Source organism: Drosophila yakuba, chromosome 3R, assembly GCF_016746365.2.
Source record: "Drosophila yakuba strain Tai18E2 chromosome 3R, Prin_Dyak_Tai18E2_2.1, whole genome shotgun sequence".
Classification (NCBI taxonomy): domain Eukaryota; kingdom Metazoa; phylum Arthropoda; class Insecta; order Diptera; family Drosophilidae; genus Drosophila; species Drosophila yakuba.
In genome coordinates this window covers 19,152,534-19,170,310 of record NC_052530.2, presented here as the reverse complement: position 1 = coordinate 19,170,310, position 17,777 = coordinate 19,152,534, and the positions used below count along the sequence as shown (strand labels likewise).

Sequence of the window (17,777 nt, the reverse complement as noted above, 5' to 3'; positions counted from 1 at the left end):
TACAGCCATTTTTAAACGAATATTACACCTGTTGTACAGCATTTTGTAATAAGTTTTAGTTATAATGAAATTAAAGAGTTTACCATTTGTAGAGCACAAGCCAAAAGTATTTTTAGTTAATCTGCCAAGCGATCATATATTCGTAATGAAACCTAATAATCCGCAACTATTTCGAATTGAGCAACATACGTCATGACGCCTATCGCCGTCTAAATGGAGTCGGCTGTGGCACAACAAAAATATCGAAAGCGCTCGCTGACGTTCTCCCACCTCTAGTTGAAAAAATGGCTGAAATCCAAGTGTGTGTGTGAAGGAAACTGTGTGAGAAAAATTTGCGTTTGCTACCAATTCGGAAATAACAGCGTTGGGGCTACAAAATAAGGAAGCATTACCCATTGGCTACCGCACCTGCCATTTACACGATTCTCCACGGAAGAGGTTGAGCAGCAAACCCCAGGCGGAGTTCCCTAAAATTGGCAATTGATGCCACTCACGGAAATCGGCACCCTGCACTCTTCGGTCTCAGCGGCCTGCAATTATAGACAAGCCAGGCCGAAAGGCGACTTCACGGACTCCGGCTGGGAATCGTATCGAAAATGTCGCCAAGAGCAGAGACTACCAAGTGCGGATAACTAGATGCAAATCGGGCGAAGAGCACTCCCTATATGTAATATATATGTAATACACACGCGCCTGCCCCGCCGACAGTGTACACACATCAATATATCGGCTTGATACACACATACGCAGTTGCATCAGCATGTCCGACCGTGATTCCGAATCCGACGCTAGTCCGCCCCTGAGTCATCAGCGCGGGCAGCGGAACCGGCGCATCATCATGCGGATCGAGTTCAAGGACTCGGAGGACACGGCGTCGGACCACGACCTGGATGAGCGCCCATCCTGCTCCACGGCGACGCGGCTGAGACCCATCTCCCGTCGACAGGAGGTAGATTCGGATTCGACCTCCGTGCCCCGGAAGTCTACGCGGAAGCTGCGCAGTCGCTATGGGCCGCGGAGCGATTGCTCATCCAGTGGAAGCGAGGTAAGGCGTTGAAGTTGCAGTTCCTTCCCCGGCATCACTTTTTGAATGCACTACTTTCTTGTTTCCAGATCGATCACCGGGCCACGCGATGCAGCAAACGAAAGAAGGTAGAATCCTCCGATGAGGAGGAGACGGAGCGGACGCCGAGCACGGTTGGAAGACTCCAGCCTGCTCCCGCTGACCCCGATAACGGCTTTAGTTCCGACAGCAGCAGTAACGATCTGCTGGAGAAGTGCCCTATTTGCTTGCTTACTTTCCGGCAGCAAGAGATTGGTACGCCAGCAACCTGCGAGCACATATTCTGCGCGGCCTGTATCGACGCCTGGTCTCGAAATGTCCAAACTTGTCCCATTGACCGCATTTCATTCGATCGGATTGTTGTGCGGGACTCGTACGCTAGTCGCCAGGTGGTAAGAGAAGTTCGGGTGGACCTGAGTAAGTCCAAAACGGAATTGGTCACAGATGAAGAGGCAGATGCCGCTGCGGTTTCCGAAGAGGAAGTCACCAACTGCGAAATCTGCGAAAGTCCGGAGCGGGAGGATGTGATGTTGCTGTGCGACAGCTGCAATCAGGGATACCACATGGACTGCCTAGACCCGCAGCTGCACGAGATCCCTGCTGGCTCGTGGTATTGCGACAACTGTATTGACTCCGACGGAGAGGATGAAAATGAGGAGCTGGAGCTGGCTGACGATTTGAGTCAGCTATACGAGGATATTAGAGGTATGGGCTTGCCGGAGACTCGTCTCAGGGTGCGTGAGGTGCAGGAACCGCCAAGAATCCTGCGGACCCGTCAAAACGAACGCATTAGGGCTGCTGTACTGCGACGCACTCGATCAGGCGCTGCGTCTGCTGAAGATTCCACACTGACCCGAACTCGTACCCGCACCACCACCACTACCACAACCACGACTACAACTAGCCGGCGCACAACTACAAGCACGAATAAAAGACCTGTTCAGCGTCGGCGACGAAGAAGGACTCGCCAACGCACCTACGTGGTCGAGTACGATCTGAACAACTTTGACGAAAAGTTTGCCCTTAAAACGAGCAAGAAAGTGATAAGACGACGTAGGCGCCGGCGTCGTCGTGGCGTTGCCACTGCCTCGAGCGAGGGGCCTGGTCGACGTCTTACAGCCAGCAAGCGACTTGCAGAGCAGATGGGAGTAAAAACGGAAGGAGTTCAACGTTCTCATCTAAGTGGTGGAACAGCCTCCAGTTTCTCTCTGTTTGGGAATGCGAACGACTTGGAATATTTCAGCGATAGTGATCCAGATGTAGGCGGCAGTATCAGTTCTGCTGGACTCGGATCGACTGCAGTGCAAACCACAGTGCGGATTGCTAGTATTGGAGCACCGCGAATCCGAACGGCGTTGCTCCAGGGCAAGGCGCGCATAGCAGCTCCATCCTTAGGTCCCACTGCAGCTGCCGCTGGAGACATACTGTCCACCATTATGGATCTGCAGGATCGCTGGCATGATGCCTCGCGTAACCTAGGCGAAGTGCATATTAGGGCGGATGGTACACTCAATCTTCCCCAGAGACCTGCACTTACAACGAAAGCAGCACCTGCGCCAAAGACAGGTGTTTCTAAGACCGAGGAGCATCTAACCCAGGCTCCGCTTTACCAGCGGGGAGGAGGAGGACCCAACTTTAACAGAGGCGGAGGGGCAGGCTCAAGTGATAGCTACAACAATCGTTACAGCGGAAATAATAGTTACCGCGGAGGTGGTGCTGGAGGTGGCGGAGGCGGAGGCGGCGACGGAGGATCTGGCGGTGGCGGTGGTGTGCCCAGCAGTAGCGGCGGAGCTTCCTCACGACAATTGACCGGTGGTGGAGATGGTCAAGGAGGCGGTGGCTTCAGCAACCAGAACTTTAGCAGCCCCAGTGCCAACAACAATAGCAACTCTAATGTGTCGAGCTTTACTCCGTTCCACCTACGTTTCAACACGCCCAACCGCCAGCAGCAAGCACGCCAGCAACCAAACCAAACCACTCCCCCTTTCCGTGGAAGTGCACCACACCCGGCCCCAGTAGCGTCGTCATCAAACAGTTTTCCAGTACAGACTCCAATGTTCGCACCTCCCGTAAATCATCATGCCACACCAGTGATGGGTATGCCAGTAGTGCTGTCCATACCACCTCCGCCCATGCCACCTGCCAGCCTCCCCTGGAACAGTCCTCTCTTCAAGATGAACCCACTCCAGCAGGCACCGGTGAAACCCAATGATCGTAACAAAAATGAGGACGCCGACAATTGCCCGAACTTCTCAATTTACTCGCAGGAGTCGCAGGCGGTTGCTAATGCCTCGGCGATGCCGTCAGGGGTTTCACAAGGACCAGCGGATTCATCTGATAAGGTATGACATCTTTGTAATCACTGTACTTAAACTAGAACCTAGATATATTTCAAATGAATGATAGTAGAATATTTTAAAATCTTTATAACTACTTCTTATAACTACTTCTGGTTGGAAAGTCACAAGAAATATTAATTTTTTAATTATGGAGCGCTTTGTCCACAGGGATAAATAACAGGAAAGAATAATTTTCGCCTTAAATACATTTAGTAAAATCGGATTTCCATTACAAAATTTACGGCTTGAAATGGGTAGTAGTTGAAAACAAAATTATGCAAAATATCACCTAGAGCCATTTCTATTTTTTAATTTTATAGGTAAGTAATGGGTACCTACTTATTCTAGTCATTTCCCAAGACAAAATGTCATACGTAAAAATGTTTAAAATTTTAATTTTCAGTTTTTAAAAAAATATATAATGTTATAGAAACCAAAGCAAGCAATGTAATTAGATAAGTAAGTCACGTTTTATAGTTTTTCAGCCGCTTTCTTCTGCGACGCTTAATAATCATGATATTTCGTTCTCTTTTCACCTTCATTTAATCCTTTCCACTGGGACAGGATGATGACGACATGAATGAAGATTTAGTACAATTAGATGATGATGATGAGGATACGGATATACCATTGCCTTTGGGACCGGAGCCTGAACCCGTCCCCGAAAAAGTTCATGATGATGACCTGTACGAGCCAGAGAATCCAACCGAAGAACCTGATGAATCCGAAATGGTCGACGAGTCCTGTACCACCGTTCCGAAGGAAAAATCGGAGTCTTCCGATCACGAGCCTTGCAACTCCATCGTGGGAGCTGCACCCTCAGGGGAGCAAGATACTGAGGAAGCTAAGACGCGCAGCACTCCCAGCCCACTGGTCAAAGAGGATCGCGTTGCGGATCGAGATCGGGGCAAGGGAGTACTAGAGCTTTATGATGATAGCGACTGGGAGGAATTAGACATTGACAAACCGAAAGAGTTCGAAAAGGCGCTGGTTGCGGAAACGGAGGCACAAGCCAGCCCTAAGACAGCTCCGCCTAAGAGACCAGCTTTAAAGAAGGATGCAAGTTTAGAGAAAGAAGCCAACGCAAGTGGTAGTGAGCACGAGCAGGATCGCTCGTACACGCCGTGCCTGGACGAAAAGAATTTGGCAGATGAAGAAGAGGCTGGGGCAGCGCATAAAAATAATTCTAGAACGAGTCCCAAGCCTCGATTGTCTAAAGTCGACGACGACGAGGATGAACCAGAGAAAGCTATCGGTACGGATATTCAGTCAGAGGATGAATTGAACAACGAGAACGTGCCAAAGCGACGCAGTCGAAGCCGTGGCCAGGGCAACAATGAAAAATCAAAGTCAAAGTCGCGTTCAAAACGCAACAAGGCCGAAACTTTCAAAAAGGTCGGAAAGCGACAAAAGGATCGCAACTACCGTGGCGACAAGCCGGAGACAGATCGAAGCCCTCGTTCAGGCTCCAGAAGTCTCACTCCAAAGATCCGTTCTAAGAGCCCGAGAGTCAGCAAAAGCATTAGTCGCAGTAGGAGTGGAAGCAGGAGCATAAGTAAGAGCAAGAGTAAGAGCAGAAGCAGGAGCAGAAGTCGTTCCCCAAGTCGCAGTAGAAACAGGCGTCGACGTAACAGCCGCTCCAAGTCCTACTCCCGCTCTCATTCTAGGTCACGATCGCGTTCCAACTCGCATAGCCGCCAGAGATTTTCGTTTCGCGGAAGAGACCACCAGCGTGGCTTTATCCGTGGCCGTGGAGGTCTGCGTTTTAACTACCGCAACCAACAATACCACAACAGACCGTTCCAGCATTACGGTCAGAATTATCACCAAAATCAAAACTACCACAATCAGCACCAACAATATTTTCACTACAATCAGCATGGCCAGCAACAGCAGTTCTTTCATCGTCCCAAACGAAGAGAACTACCTCGCTATGATGTTCGAAATGTGGTGGGAGCATCGAGACATCAACCACAGGCCAAGGATCGCTATGGACGTGACGCAATGCGGTCCCACAGAAGTCGTTCGGGAAGGCGAAACTCACGCAGTTTCTCGCGAAGCGTTTCTCGTGACTCAAGGGGCTCTCTGCGATCTGGTTCGCCCAAGCGACGCAGCTTTAGCATCTCGCCGACGCCACCGCCAGGAACTTCACCATCTCCTCATAAACAAGGCGTGGGCCGTCGAACCTCTCCGAGCAGACGCTATGTCCGCTCACCCTCACCAGTACCGTCTCCCCCCAATGAAAGGCTTCATAGTCCAGTTCAATCTGTTCACTCGAGAGGAACGCGTTCGCACACACCTAACCGCATCAATGGAGATGGTAATAGATCACCCCTATATATGGACTCGCCGCGCTACACGCCACGGTTAAGTCGCAGCAGGAGCAGAAGTCGTTCCGCGAGTCCCAAGGATCTGCCCAAGAAGAAAAAAAGGAAGTCTGATAAGAAGAAAAAGAAGAAGAGGACGGGCAGCGGCAGTCCGACGACAGCAGCGCGAATGCGACGAATCTCACGACAACGTGATCCCTTTGAGGATGCTGACGACTTCCTTGCTCCGCAGAGAAAACGAAAGAAGGGAGGAATGCCTACTGGTCAGTGGTCCCCATCGCCATCACCCGGTCGCTGCGATTTCCTGCACGACAGCGCCGTCCAGGATAAAAACCCGTCTTGGACGCCTCCGCTGGGATCTCCAAAAGGATCAGGCGGCCATTATAATAATGATGGCGCGTTAACGCCCAAAAAAACGAAGCGCAAGCGGGATAAGAGCAAAAAGAAGAAGAAACAACATCAGCTGGAGAAGCCACGCAAAGAAAAGAAACGTAAACGTCGTACCCAGACACCAGAACCTCTGCCATCGAAGGAGGTATTTGCTTCAGGCAACAATATTCTGGTGAGCGTAAGCTTCAACAAAGATTCGACCACAAACAATGCGAGCGCCACGCTGGGCTCCCAGCAGCAATCTGTAGTTGCAATCCCACCCGGCAGGGAGGATCTGTTGAGCAATCGCATGGCCTCCATAGCCTCCAATAGCAAAATTGGCAGTGCTGTGGGAGCCATAAAAAAGACGAAGCGTAAACGTAAAAAATTGGAGGCTAAGCCAGTTGCTATCATTGATTTGGAACGCTCGCCCTTCCAAGTTCATCAGGAGCCGGCAGATGTCATTGTGCTCACGGACAGCGAGGATGCGACAGACCCACTCTCATCGAGAAGGGAAAGGGAGCGAGACAGGGATCACGATCTAATGAGGGAAAATGGCCAAAGGGAAAAGACTCCACAGGTGGGTTCCCTGGACGCAATCATGGAGACCTCGTATGAGAACATGACGCAGTCAACTGGTCCTAAGACACCACCTGAACCGCCTCTCGTCAAGTTCAGCCTGCCTACCAAAAAGTTGCAGCACAAGGTGCGCAACAACCCGCTTCACGAAGACGTTGATGATATTAACTCCGCAGACGAGCTGGAGGCATCATGTTCTATGGCGCCCGAGGAGCAAACGCCCCAGCACGGCCATGCCAGTCACGATGGCGGTCAGAAGATTGGTCCAAATACACCGCCAGAGTCGGGACCGTGCTCGCCAGATGCCTATGATCCCTTCGAGCCCACCAAGTCGCCCTCTCTTTCGCCACGTTCGCCGACACCAACTCTGGGCCAAAACCTAGAGCAGCAAACAGCTAGCGTGCCGGCGAGTGGAGCAACCGGTTCGGTATCTGTGGACAAGGGAGAGAGTGATGGCACCCATGTTACTGTATCCAATGCGAGCACCAGCACCCAGACCCAGACGAACGCCCTTAATCCGGTTGATCTGGTGATGGCGTTGATGAACAAACCGAACCAGAGCGGGCCCATTCAGCAGGAGAGTGAGGTGAGCTCCGCTCAGTACATCAGCAGCAGTTCCGTCAGCCTGTCCGTGGGCGTTGGGTCTAGCACGGGCGGCAGCTTAGGAGGTGCAGGTGGAGCCGATAACCATGACAAGTCAGCCGATGGAAAGACCATAACCGTTCTTTCTAACGTGTTGCTCACGAGCAGCAGCGTGGTGTCCAGTTCGCAACACATACCGTCTATTTCTAGTCCCACTCCGCCTTCGAAGAAACTCACTCCATTGCCCAAGGCCGGAGGAAGTGTGGCCAGCAGCAGCAGTGGCGTCGGCAACATGCCCACTACGAGTAGCGGAATAGGTGGCCCTCGAAACGGCAGTGGCCTCGGGAATGCGGGAGGATCCAGCAACGCTTTAGACGACTCCTTCAACATGGATATCGAGAGTCCTTACTCGCCGGGCTCAGCGGACTACGAAGATCTGTTCGAGCCACCCATGCCAATGGAAGGCAGCAGGCGAGCGAAGGGTGGAGCAACCGGAGGGAAAGTAGAAATTTTCGATAACCTCTTTGGAAGCAGTTCGCCCGTAGGCAACATCCGGATGTCTTCCCGGTACAACACGGCGGTGGGCAAAAAGTCGCATCGCAGCAAGGCCGACCGAAAATCTAAAGTTAAAGGTGGGTGTGAAACCTATTTTAATTTGATATTACGTGAAGTCAAATTGCCGAAATATTTGTAATGTATTTTTCTTCAATGATTAGGTTCAAGAAATCCCGATTTATATGACGATGTGCCGAACTCGGCAACAGATCTACAAAATAAGGATAAAGTAAGTCTATTTTAAAGACACTTGTCTGTTCTCACAGAAAATAAAAATATTTATTTTTTTTCAGCTTTTACGGAAACTAAATCGGCAGGAACGCGTCGTTGAGGAGGTAAAACTGGTGTTGAAGCCTTACTTTAACAAGAATGCGATTACTAAGGATGACTACAAGGACATTATGCGGAGAGCCGTGCCAAAGGTAAGTACCAAAATATCATCATAATAGTTATAGATAAACATATAATGATTATTCAATATAAATTGTAGATCTGCCACAGTCGGTCTGGTGAAATTAATCCGCACAAGATTAAGAATCTGATTGACGCCTATGTAAAGAAATTCCGGGCAAAGCACAAGAAGTTGAGTCTCCTTAACACAGGACAAGTTAGCAGTGCGGTTAAGTGTGCCGCCTATTTGAAAAAACTGTAAGCGAGCAAGCGATCGCATAGTATCTGACAGTAAGTCCAAGCACCCAATAGCTAGATGCAAAAATGTAAAATATGTTATTTGCTTTCAGCGTTGAATAGATAAATAAAGAGAATTTGCGGTCGCATGCATTCCTACGATCTACCATCAAATGAAACCAACAATATTTACCAGCCACCATCGCAAAACTAAGGAAAAATAAAAGAAAAACTGATAAATTGTCACTAACTATTGGAATTTAGTTGTTAAGTCAATTTTAGGTCACTTTACGAATGATTTTAGAAACGTAAGCAAAATGCAGAAGTGAATATTTTTAAATGATAAGCAAAAGCAGGTTTAACACCCAACTTTCAGTTACCCAACGCACTACAAAACACTTTATTTATATCAAGACTAGTTCATTAGATTGTTAATTTGTACGCCACCTGTAATGATAATATTATAATTGTTTTGCATGAGCACTAACCAATTGTAAGTAGTTAAGTGAAGGCAAAACCAATTTGTATTTTACCTCTGATAATTAAAACATCTGAAAAAAATTATTGATAACCTCAAAAAAACAAGGCTTACATTGAATAAGCAGTAAAATATTTTTCTTGAACGAAGATTGTTACAAAACAATTGTAATTATGTATTCATACGAATAACTGCATAGCCAGTTCAGTTCACGCAGTTCATCTATAAGGCACTTGATTTTGCATAGTCTGTCAGTCATACCTTTTTGCAACACAATTGGTAACAGTATATATACATCTAGAAATTGTGCTAAATCGTTTTGTAAATATCCATATAAATATAAATAAAAGCGATCAATAACTAATTTATGTTGTCTTTATGGGTGTTATTCGTTAATTTCACTTCACGAAACCAAAATATATATTTGTTTCGGTTTCGTTTTTATTATGAGGTTTTCCCATTTGGTAACCGTTGGAAATTAAAAGATGGAATTTCATATTATGGTAAAGTTTATTAGCTTGATCTTTGTGTTCTGCATTTGTTGTTAAATATATGTATATAAAGTATGTATTTAATATAAATAGTTTTCCACATTTATAATTTTTTGTTATAAAAAATGATTGAAGTATTATTTTTAGACATCCTCAGATACAATGCCGAATTTGCTCCCAAACGCCACATTGTCTCACGTGGCATGATCGATGTACTCTACTTCGAAGCGGGTAATCAATAAACCATTGTCATAGTGTAATGAATTTAACGGAGTTAAATTGTGCTAAATCTCCTTGTAAATAAACAAAGTATTAAATTAAACGATTTCAACAAAAATACCCTAAACAGCGAGATTGTTTGTTTTATAACTTCACATGCTTCAAGGCATCATAGTTGATGAATTTAACAAAAATTGTATCAACAAGAGGCAATCGGTTCTAAGTATAAAATGACAAAGTAGATTCTATTATGCTTTCTTAATTGGCTTGTGGTTATACTCTTATGTAGTTATTTGAAATTTGGTTAGATTACGATTTTGTTTCAGGGTTGTTCTACCTTAAATGCCATTTTAGTTGTCGAATGAGCGCAGGCTTTGGCTTACACTGTCGTCGGAGATTGTGCGATTGTGCATTCGCACACATTGCAATGCGACATCTGTGATCTACCAGAATCCGGAAGACTTTCCACCGGGCGGGTTCTTCACTTTAATGCACGCTCGAACACCAGACCTGTCAAGTTCCTCTGTAAAGAGATAACAAAATAGATTTTTATAGTAAAAAATATTTCATTTATGAAATGTTTTTTAAAAGTCAACCTACCACTTATGGAGAAGGAAGACTCCTGCAAGTCACGCTTTCCATCAACGCGACCACGCACCGAGGGTGTGCTGCACAATGATCCCTCCGCCGGCATGGCCAGGTTGCCAGCCAGCATGGCGCTAATAGGCTCCTGCACCGGAATCTGTATGTCAAGCTCAGCGAACCGCTTGGCCATGTTGCCGTTCTGCTTCTCCTCGTGCTGCTCCTCCGGCTGTGACTGTACCTTGCCCTCGATGATGTCGTAGACGAACGGTGGACGGACGGGGGTGGGAATGAACCGTCCAAAGCCCTCCGCCACACGCACATTTCCGCGCTCGGCACAGATCCGTCCGCGCACCAGGACAAATTCGCAGACGCCGTGCACGGTCATGCCCTCAAATATGTTGAAGTCACAGGCGTGGTGGTGGGTATCCTTGGAAATGGTACGGGTGGCATTCGGATTCCAGATCACAATGTCCGCATCCGAGCCGACGGCTACAAGATTAAAGAGCAGGTAGCTTACAACACTGAGTGCAGGTCGGATTTTTGTTAAACTGACTTACCAATACGTCCCTTCTGGGGATAGATGTTGAATATCTTGGCTGCATTTGTGCTGGTCACGGCCACAAAGCGGCAAGGATCCAGAAGCCCAGCGTGGACGCCCTTCTCCCAGACCAGCGACATGCGATCCTCGACTCCGTTGACTCCATTGGGAATCTTGGTAAAGTCACCCTTGCCAAGCGCCTTGTGCTCCTTGTTGAAGGTGCAATTGTCGCTGCCAGTCAGCTGCAAGTCATCACTGTGAACATAATGTGTATCAATGGCTGAATTAAGGTAACCCTTTTAGATGGCCAGTTAAAGGTAACAAAACAAACAATCATCGATAAGGTGGGAAATTCAGCGATCGTCTTTTGATTCTTGGATACTTACTTCTAGAAGTCTGGATATGAGGATACAATGAATTTACTGTGCTTCTGATTTAATTAGAATATAATATATAACCGCCAGTTAACCAAAAAAAACGGTGCGAATTCTTTAGATTATTTTCAATTACATTAAGTAACGCAAAACCAAATCAAAGAAAAGTAATCATGGAAAACTTAAATTTGTTGTTTTTCGCTTGAAACCTATACAATTTATCATTCTTTGCCGTTTAATCTTGGATTCCACTAAAGTAAGGCGATACTTACTATGCCAGGGATTTCATCAGTTGCCTGGGTGTCTCGGCGGATTCGCGGATCGGGGGACTGGTGATGGCGTAAATGCGATCGCTCTTCGGCACGGCGCTCATTGAGCGGCCCAGTGAGCTGGCCAGCGTCTCGCCGAACACGCAGTAGCCACTGCGGCGGGCACGACCCACGAGCTCGGCGGAGGATTTGCTGGTGAGGCCGGACACGAAGAGCGGCGTCTTCATCTGGACGATGTGTGAGCGTGTGAGTGAAGCAATGGCAAACATGGAAACGTCTTTGGATTAGTCAGTTAGTTTGAGATCGCGCACAGTTACTTAGTTAGTAGAAACAAATTAGGCAGGCAAAAGCGTAGACCAAGTTAGTATGCAGATTAACCAGTATCAACAAAGTGAAGTTATTTCAGGACCAGAGACCGTAATCATTGCAAAAGTTGCCTACACGAGTTAACATAGAAAAATTGATGGCTTAAACCCTTGTTTATCAAATGAAGTATTCTTATAATTTTATATGAGGGAAATGTCAATGCCAATACGAAATGCCCATTTAGTATTGTATTGAATTTATGAAATTTAAATTTTGTTTCTAAGATATCTAAAAAATAAATATGCAGCTTTCTGTATACAAAAAGGTTCCTTAGCAAAATCAAAAATCGTGGTGCGTATCGAGAACATCCTCAAATAATTTGAGTGCGGAAGAATATACATATGCATCTCACTGATATTTACGGTCCCGGTCAGGAATCTGAGTGCAGGCACAACTTACTTCGCCAGCAGCTTCATCAAGAACTCGGGGGTCGTCTTGTCAGGCCGCAAGGGCGGGCTGAGCACATGCGCAGCCTCGGCGTCGAAGCCCAGGTGCTGGCAACAGGTGGCATCCGTGCCCAGCGCCGCGGCCAGGGTCTCGCCCATTATGTATCGCCCCCGGTAGCGGTGACGGGCCCTGGCCAGCTCAATGCCCGCCGACTTGCTCATCACGTGGACCACGTAGAGGGGACAATCGGCCTAAGTTACGTTTATTGTGGGGTTATATCGAGTGCCGCATACCACATACCGCATAATATGTACAGGGGTGCATCATACAGAATGGAAATAATAAGAAATCAAAATCAAAAATAACATAAATAAATAAACCATGATTACAATGCGCGGCATTGAGTGAGTGACACTCAACCGGCATGGACACACACCGTCCGCTCCCATTCTTCCCATCCGTCTCATCCCACTGACTAGCGACATGGGAGTGGTCTTACCTGGTGGGCCAGGACGCAGGCGCGATGCACCGCCTCGGCCTCGACCTCCTCGGGCCGCGACAGCTCGTGACCCTCCGGCCCATTGATGCCCTCGGCCAGCAGGCGCTGCGTGTTTTTCGCAATGATGTCGCCGTTCTCCGCGTGGACCTGTGGAATCGAATATAGTTGTACAACAATGGGATAAATGTGGATGGGAAAAGGTTGTAAATTGTGCATACAAACATTGGTTAAGTATGTATGTACATCTAAAAACCATCATAAAATTATTCACAATACTTTGAAAATGCAAATAGAATTTTCTATGTGTTTTCCATATTTAACAGACATTTCTTGTAGGAGTAATATAGTTAAAGTCTATCATAAGTTATCTTAATTGAATATCATATTTCTACATTTAGTAGTATCTTTTTTCATATCTCAAACAAATGAAAAACTTTCAATAGAGTTTTAGAAAGGACTTGGCCAGATGGGTGTATACGATAAAAGCAGAACGTTACATTAATAATTGTCCAAATAGCCTTACCATAGCAACGCCATTTAAGTGCCTGATGCGCTCGAACACATCCAGAAGGTCTGAATCATTCAGCTAAAATGGTGTTAAACCATTAATTATGAAGCGGATGTATTCCATTATAGCCAACGTACCTGGTAAAGTCCTTTGTAGGCCATGAATGTTTTGAAGGAGTTCACTCCAAGCTCTTTGCACAGAATGCCAATCTCCTCGGAGACTGACTTTGACCACCAGGTGATGCCCACGTGCAGACCGTAGTCGCAGCATACCTAAATAAATAATTAGATTCATTATGTAATAAGTAATGACATATACATAACACATACTGATTAGTGAAATATATAATGATAATGACATATATATATTCAACAAGCCATTTCAAGTCCTATAAAGGAGTTTATACAATACTCTCATACGCAGTGAAATTTTGTTGGTAGCAACAGCTTTAATGTTGCTATGAATATGAACTACTGTGCATTTTCTTATTGCTTATACATCACTTCCCTTTTACGTGGATTTGATTTATGTCAGTTCCCAATATACACTCGAAATTTCTCACCTTAGGATCGGCCCAGCTGCGCCACTTGTCGTAGGCCTCGATCATCGATTCATGTTTGTTGGGCAGAACGAAGTCGACTAGGAGAGTGTGGACGGGAATAAATGAGTACAGATCGTATGCATTGTAAAGCCTGCTTACTGATCATGGTGGTGCCACCTGCAACGGCGGCCTTGGTTCCATGGTAGAAATCGTCGACGGCCACGGCGCCACCGAAAGGCAACTGCATGTGGGTGTGGGGGTCGATGCCGCCGGGAATGATCATCAGTCCGCTGGCGTCGATGGTGCGCACTCCTCCAGGTATCGTTATTTCTGAGGAGGGTCCCACAAACCTTGAAGTAGGATAAGGGTGGCTTAGTAAGGGTTTCCGTACTTTTCTTGTGAGTCATGCCAACGCCATTGGCAAATCAGTTTGGAGAGGCGTTGGAGTTTATTTAAGTAATGTTAGCTATGTAATGTTTGGCTATTTGAAATTAGAAATTTTCAAAAGACGTACTTGATAATTCCATCTTCGATGTAAACGTCCGCTTTGAACGTCTTGTCATGGTTGACGATCTCGCCTGTAATGATATCAGTTTTTAACTTTAATTATTCTCGCACATGTTCGGCGGCTAATGAGCTTACCATTCTTAATGTAGACGCGATTCTGGGCGCTCTGCAAATGAATCGGTACCTTCTTAACCGGTTTCGGGCTGGTAGACATTGCAAGAGTCTGCAATTAGATGGGTTCTATGAGTGAATCTGAATGTCGGACAAGACTGGGAAGGGTTTCCATATTTCCCACACACACACACAGACACGAGAGCTGGCGTTTTTCATTCACTCGCTTGGGGTGGTTGGGCTTTCAGTGGTGGCCATGGCCTATGACTCATCGGAGGCATCGCTCCAGGACAGGCTAGAGACACGTGCCGCACATTAAACTACGCAAACTGAATTTAAGCCCATGCACTCGAAGAAATATTACTTCTATGGATTTTGTTTACCATGTATACTATCTTATTATTGATGATAAATTCGTAGGAATTTGAATTTGGCTGAAATCAGTACTGTGTTTTCAAGATTTCTTCCTTATTTACGTTCATGGGGTTCATGGGGAGTGCACTCCCCTTGCTCTCGTTATCGGTAAGTACTTGTGCAGCGGGGTGTTGTGGGTTCTTTTGCAAGGGTTGACGATGCTGTGACCCACAGTGCAACGGCAACAAATGTCTTTTCAGCAGATTGGGTTCTCCACTTGGAGAGGGCTTTGTTCCGGCGGCAGAGCAGACACGGAACCCATCGCAACTGCACAACAGGCGGAATAAAAATGCTGCGCCTAAGCCGTTACAACCCAGTCAGCAGTCAACCTCAACCAACCAGGCCAGCGGGCATTAACCCCATGGTTGGACGGTCTTCCTCTCTCAAGCACATAATGATTGTATAGCGTATTGCGTGGCGAAGTGACGAACTACGTCCTCGTCACCCACACTCTCACACATCGGATGTGGCACCACTGCGGTGGCTCCCAGAACGGCATTGACGCCAAGTTCGAATTGTGCCACACGGGCACTTTAGCAAACGGGGAAAAGAGAGTAAGCCAGGGCGAAGCGGAGAAGGTTTGTTGTGGTGCCATGACTTGCCGTTTTTGTACACTTGCGGTCAATGGGCCAGAACCCCACGGCTGCAATGAAATATGCATGTGGGTTAAAGAGATTTGTTTTGCGACCATTGCTTCTGTAAACGTATCGGCCGGGGGACTTCATTTACGGTATTTGCAGGTTACAAAATCTGTTACTGCATAACATGTAAATTACATAATTCTGTAAATAAGTACATATGTATGTACACATGTATATATTTTGGAGAAAATAAATTGAGCCACTTTTAAACGTTGAATAATGTATTTATTCTACATAATTATCCATTTGTCTATAATACCCCCCACTCGTAGAGTAAAACTGCCACGCCCACACATTTTTGAAAAATGTTTTTATATTTTTTCATTTTTTTTGTTAGTCTTGTAAACTTCTATCGATTTGCCAAAAAACTTTTTAACACGCCCACTAACGCCCAAAAACCGTTTAAAACTGTCAGTGTCTCTTCTTCGCCCTTTCACTAGCTGAGTAACGGGTATCAGATAGTCGGCTATAGCGTTCTCTCTTGTTTATTGATTGTTTAAGTGCGATTCTGTTCTTTATTTTAGTCAAAGACCTTTCATTAAACAGCGAACTATATTCTAGATTATTTCTGAGTGTACTGCAGCTCCAGGATATTGAATATGATTTAGTAAATACTGTTTTTACCGCAAGTGTGTGTCTGAAAACTCAGTTGTTAATGATTATCGGGCTAAATTACGTGATGGTGGAGGATGGCTAAATTTCATTAGTTAAATTGCGCCTGATTCCCCTGCAACATTGGATAAGTGAGCACTTTCCCCTTTGGCGGCGCACGTCGAAACACAAAAACCTTATGTGCTTGGATGCACTGATCTAGATCTAGACTATCTTTTAGCATGGGTATGCATACATATACATATGTAAAAACGCGGACCGAGTGTGTTTTTATATATTGCACACAAGTGCGCTCGTAGATATGTACATATATAATGCAATTAATGCGGGCGAAATGTGCTAAGCTCAAACTCTGAATGAATTTTGTGGGTCGCTAGGCCGCTTTAATTTGAAAAATAATGCCGGCTAATTGCATTTAATGGTGTTCGCTGGTTAACTATTAGTATTTTGCATCAGTCACTGGCACTTGGTCGTCCAATCAAGCACCCTAACATGGCTCCCAGGTCAGCTGGATTATAAGTGAAAATACTATTAATTGCGGACAGTTAAATTCATTAAACTATGGATGTTATTGGTAAGGCAACTGTTGTCTTTCAATTTGTTACTCCACCTTAAATGTGTCATAAAAAAAATTCCTTGGACGTTACTATGTAATATAGAATCTTTGCTTATAGGCTGAATAATTACGCTGATATTTCTTGCTGTGAGTTTAATCTGCTGATAGCACAATCGGCAGGCTTTCCTTGTTTTGTGGGTTAACTGTGGCTTTGAAGGCAGCTATAAAATCGCCACTTATCATAGCAAATCCCGGTTTAGTAGCACCAGGGGGTATGAATATTGACAAGCAGGCAGCACTTATCGCGAGTCATATAGATGAACCTGGAAATCAAGACTCGACCTCGAATAGAGACGTCCATGTGTACCTCTGCACATATGTACGAACATCTACAATTTCCAATCCTGTCCAGACATCGCCGCCAATTGCGAGTGCCGGTTTTTCGCAGAGTCCAACGACTTGAAGCCGTTCGTTTGTTATTAAATCGATAAAAGGCTGTGGCCCGGAAAGGAAGCAACAAGAAAAGCCAGTACCCACCCATTCGTATTGGAATTCCGAATCGGAATCGATGGATGTTTATATGTACATTGCACCTGATTAGCGGGTTGTAAGTGCAGTTGTACAAACATACCTATCCACATATGTACACTTGTATGTACATAAATTGCTTACAAATCGGGACTGGTAAATGCCGTCACAAAACTCGCGATTGTCATGTGCAGCGAAATTTCAATTAACGGTCAAACATAGTGTTGTACATGTGTATACTATTGTGCGATAGCAATAAAATTTTAAAATAGAACGAAAAACTGTGAAAATACCCACGCATAGCGCACAAGTATACACACACACACTCCCATCGAAAGGCGGCCAGAAAAACAATTGCAATACAGAATATAGAAAAGAAAAACCAGCCCGCTTTCTTCTGCATGGGGGACATTCACATATAATACGAATCGCTCTCTTTTCTCACTAAATTACCGTTAAATGCTAAAAATCTGACGCGATTTAAATGCTGAAGGAGTTTAGTTTTAACGCACGCACAAGTTCACTGTTTGAAAATCGGAAAACATTTATCTCTCGGTCCGATTGGAACTCGCCTAGTGGTGGATTTTTCTTTGCGTGGTGGGTTATGGCAGCTGACTGTTAACAGCACTGTTAAACCGCTGAAAGGTCTGTTAGCCGGCATTTAAATTTATGATTATTTGGCATGAATATTTGTATTAAAGTTCATAATAGG

At 45.8% G+C, this 17,777-nt stretch overlaps 2 protein-coding genes across 5 annotated transcripts; one reads left to right on the top strand and one right to left on the bottom strand.

Moving 5' to 3' along the window:
- The first annotated feature begins 275 nt into the window (after positions 1-275).
- On the top strand, positions 276-9,756 carry LOC6537478 (PHD and RING finger domain-containing protein 1). Its single transcript, XM_002097998.4, has 7 exons — positions 276-1,045; positions 1,114-3,405; positions 3,967-7,891; positions 7,976-8,043; positions 8,108-8,236; positions 8,305-8,495; positions 8,555-9,756. The coding sequence occupies exons 1-6, from the start codon at positions 761-763 to the stop codon at positions 8,464-8,466; spliced, it is 6,861 nt and encodes a 2,286-aa protein (XP_002098034.1). The 5' UTR covers positions 276-760; the 3' UTR covers positions 8,467-8,495; positions 8,555-9,756.
- Positions 9,411-17,672, bottom strand: LOC6537477 (dihydropyrimidinase). Of its 4 annotated transcripts, none has more exons than XM_002097997.3 (12): positions 17,519-17,671; positions 14,339-14,426; positions 14,211-14,274; positions 13,856-14,046; positions 13,718-13,794; positions 13,293-13,427; positions 13,171-13,233; positions 12,648-12,794; positions 12,161-12,399; positions 10,772-11,007; positions 10,230-10,703; positions 9,411-10,152 (listed from the first exon to the last, which is right to left on the bottom strand). In XM_002097997.3, the coding sequence occupies exons 2-12, from the start codon at positions 14,415-14,417 to the stop codon at positions 10,073-10,075; spliced, it is 1,785 nt and encodes a 594-aa protein (XP_002098033.2). In that variant the 5' UTR covers positions 14,418-14,426; positions 17,519-17,671; the 3' UTR covers positions 9,411-10,072. The 4 variants fall into 4 exon arrangements, with proteins under 4 accessions (XP_002098033.2, XP_039231792.1, XP_039231793.1 ...); XM_039375858.1 differs by lacking the exon at positions 12,161-12,399 and adding an exon at positions 11,399-11,622 and having other exon boundaries at positions 17,519-17,670; XM_039375860.1 differs by lacking the exons at positions 9,411-10,152; positions 10,230-10,703; positions 10,772-11,007 and adding an exon at positions 11,484-11,622 and having other exon boundaries at positions 17,519-17,672.
- Positions 17,673-17,777: the final 105 nt, after the last annotated feature.

Bases quoted from the DNA above. Each gene is read 5' to 3' on its own strand.
- LOC6537478 (XM_002097998.4), top strand. From the start codon at position 761: ATGTCCGACCGTGATTCCGAATCCGACGCTAGTCCGCCCCTGAGTCAT. The intron at 8,044-8,107 runs GTAAGTCTATTT...ATTTTTTTTCAG, and splicing joins ATCTACAAAATAAGGATAAA to CTTTTACGGAAACTAAATCG. The intron at 8,237-8,304 runs GTAAGTACCAAA...TATAAATTGTAG, and splicing joins TGCGGAGAGCCGTGCCAAAG to ATCTGCCACAGTCGGTCTGG.
- LOC6537477 (XM_002097997.3), bottom strand. From the start codon at position 14,417: ATGTCTACCAGCCCGAAACCGGTTAAGAAGGTACCGATTCATTTGCAG. The intron at 13,795-13,855 runs GTAAGCAGGCTT...ACACTCTCCTAG, and splicing joins AGGTGGCACCACCATGATCA to TCGACTTCGTTCTGCCCAAC. The intron at 11,008-12,160 runs GTAAGTTGTGCC...TTATGTTCACAG, and splicing joins TTGATGAAGCTGCTGGCGAA to TGATGACTTGCAGCTGACTG.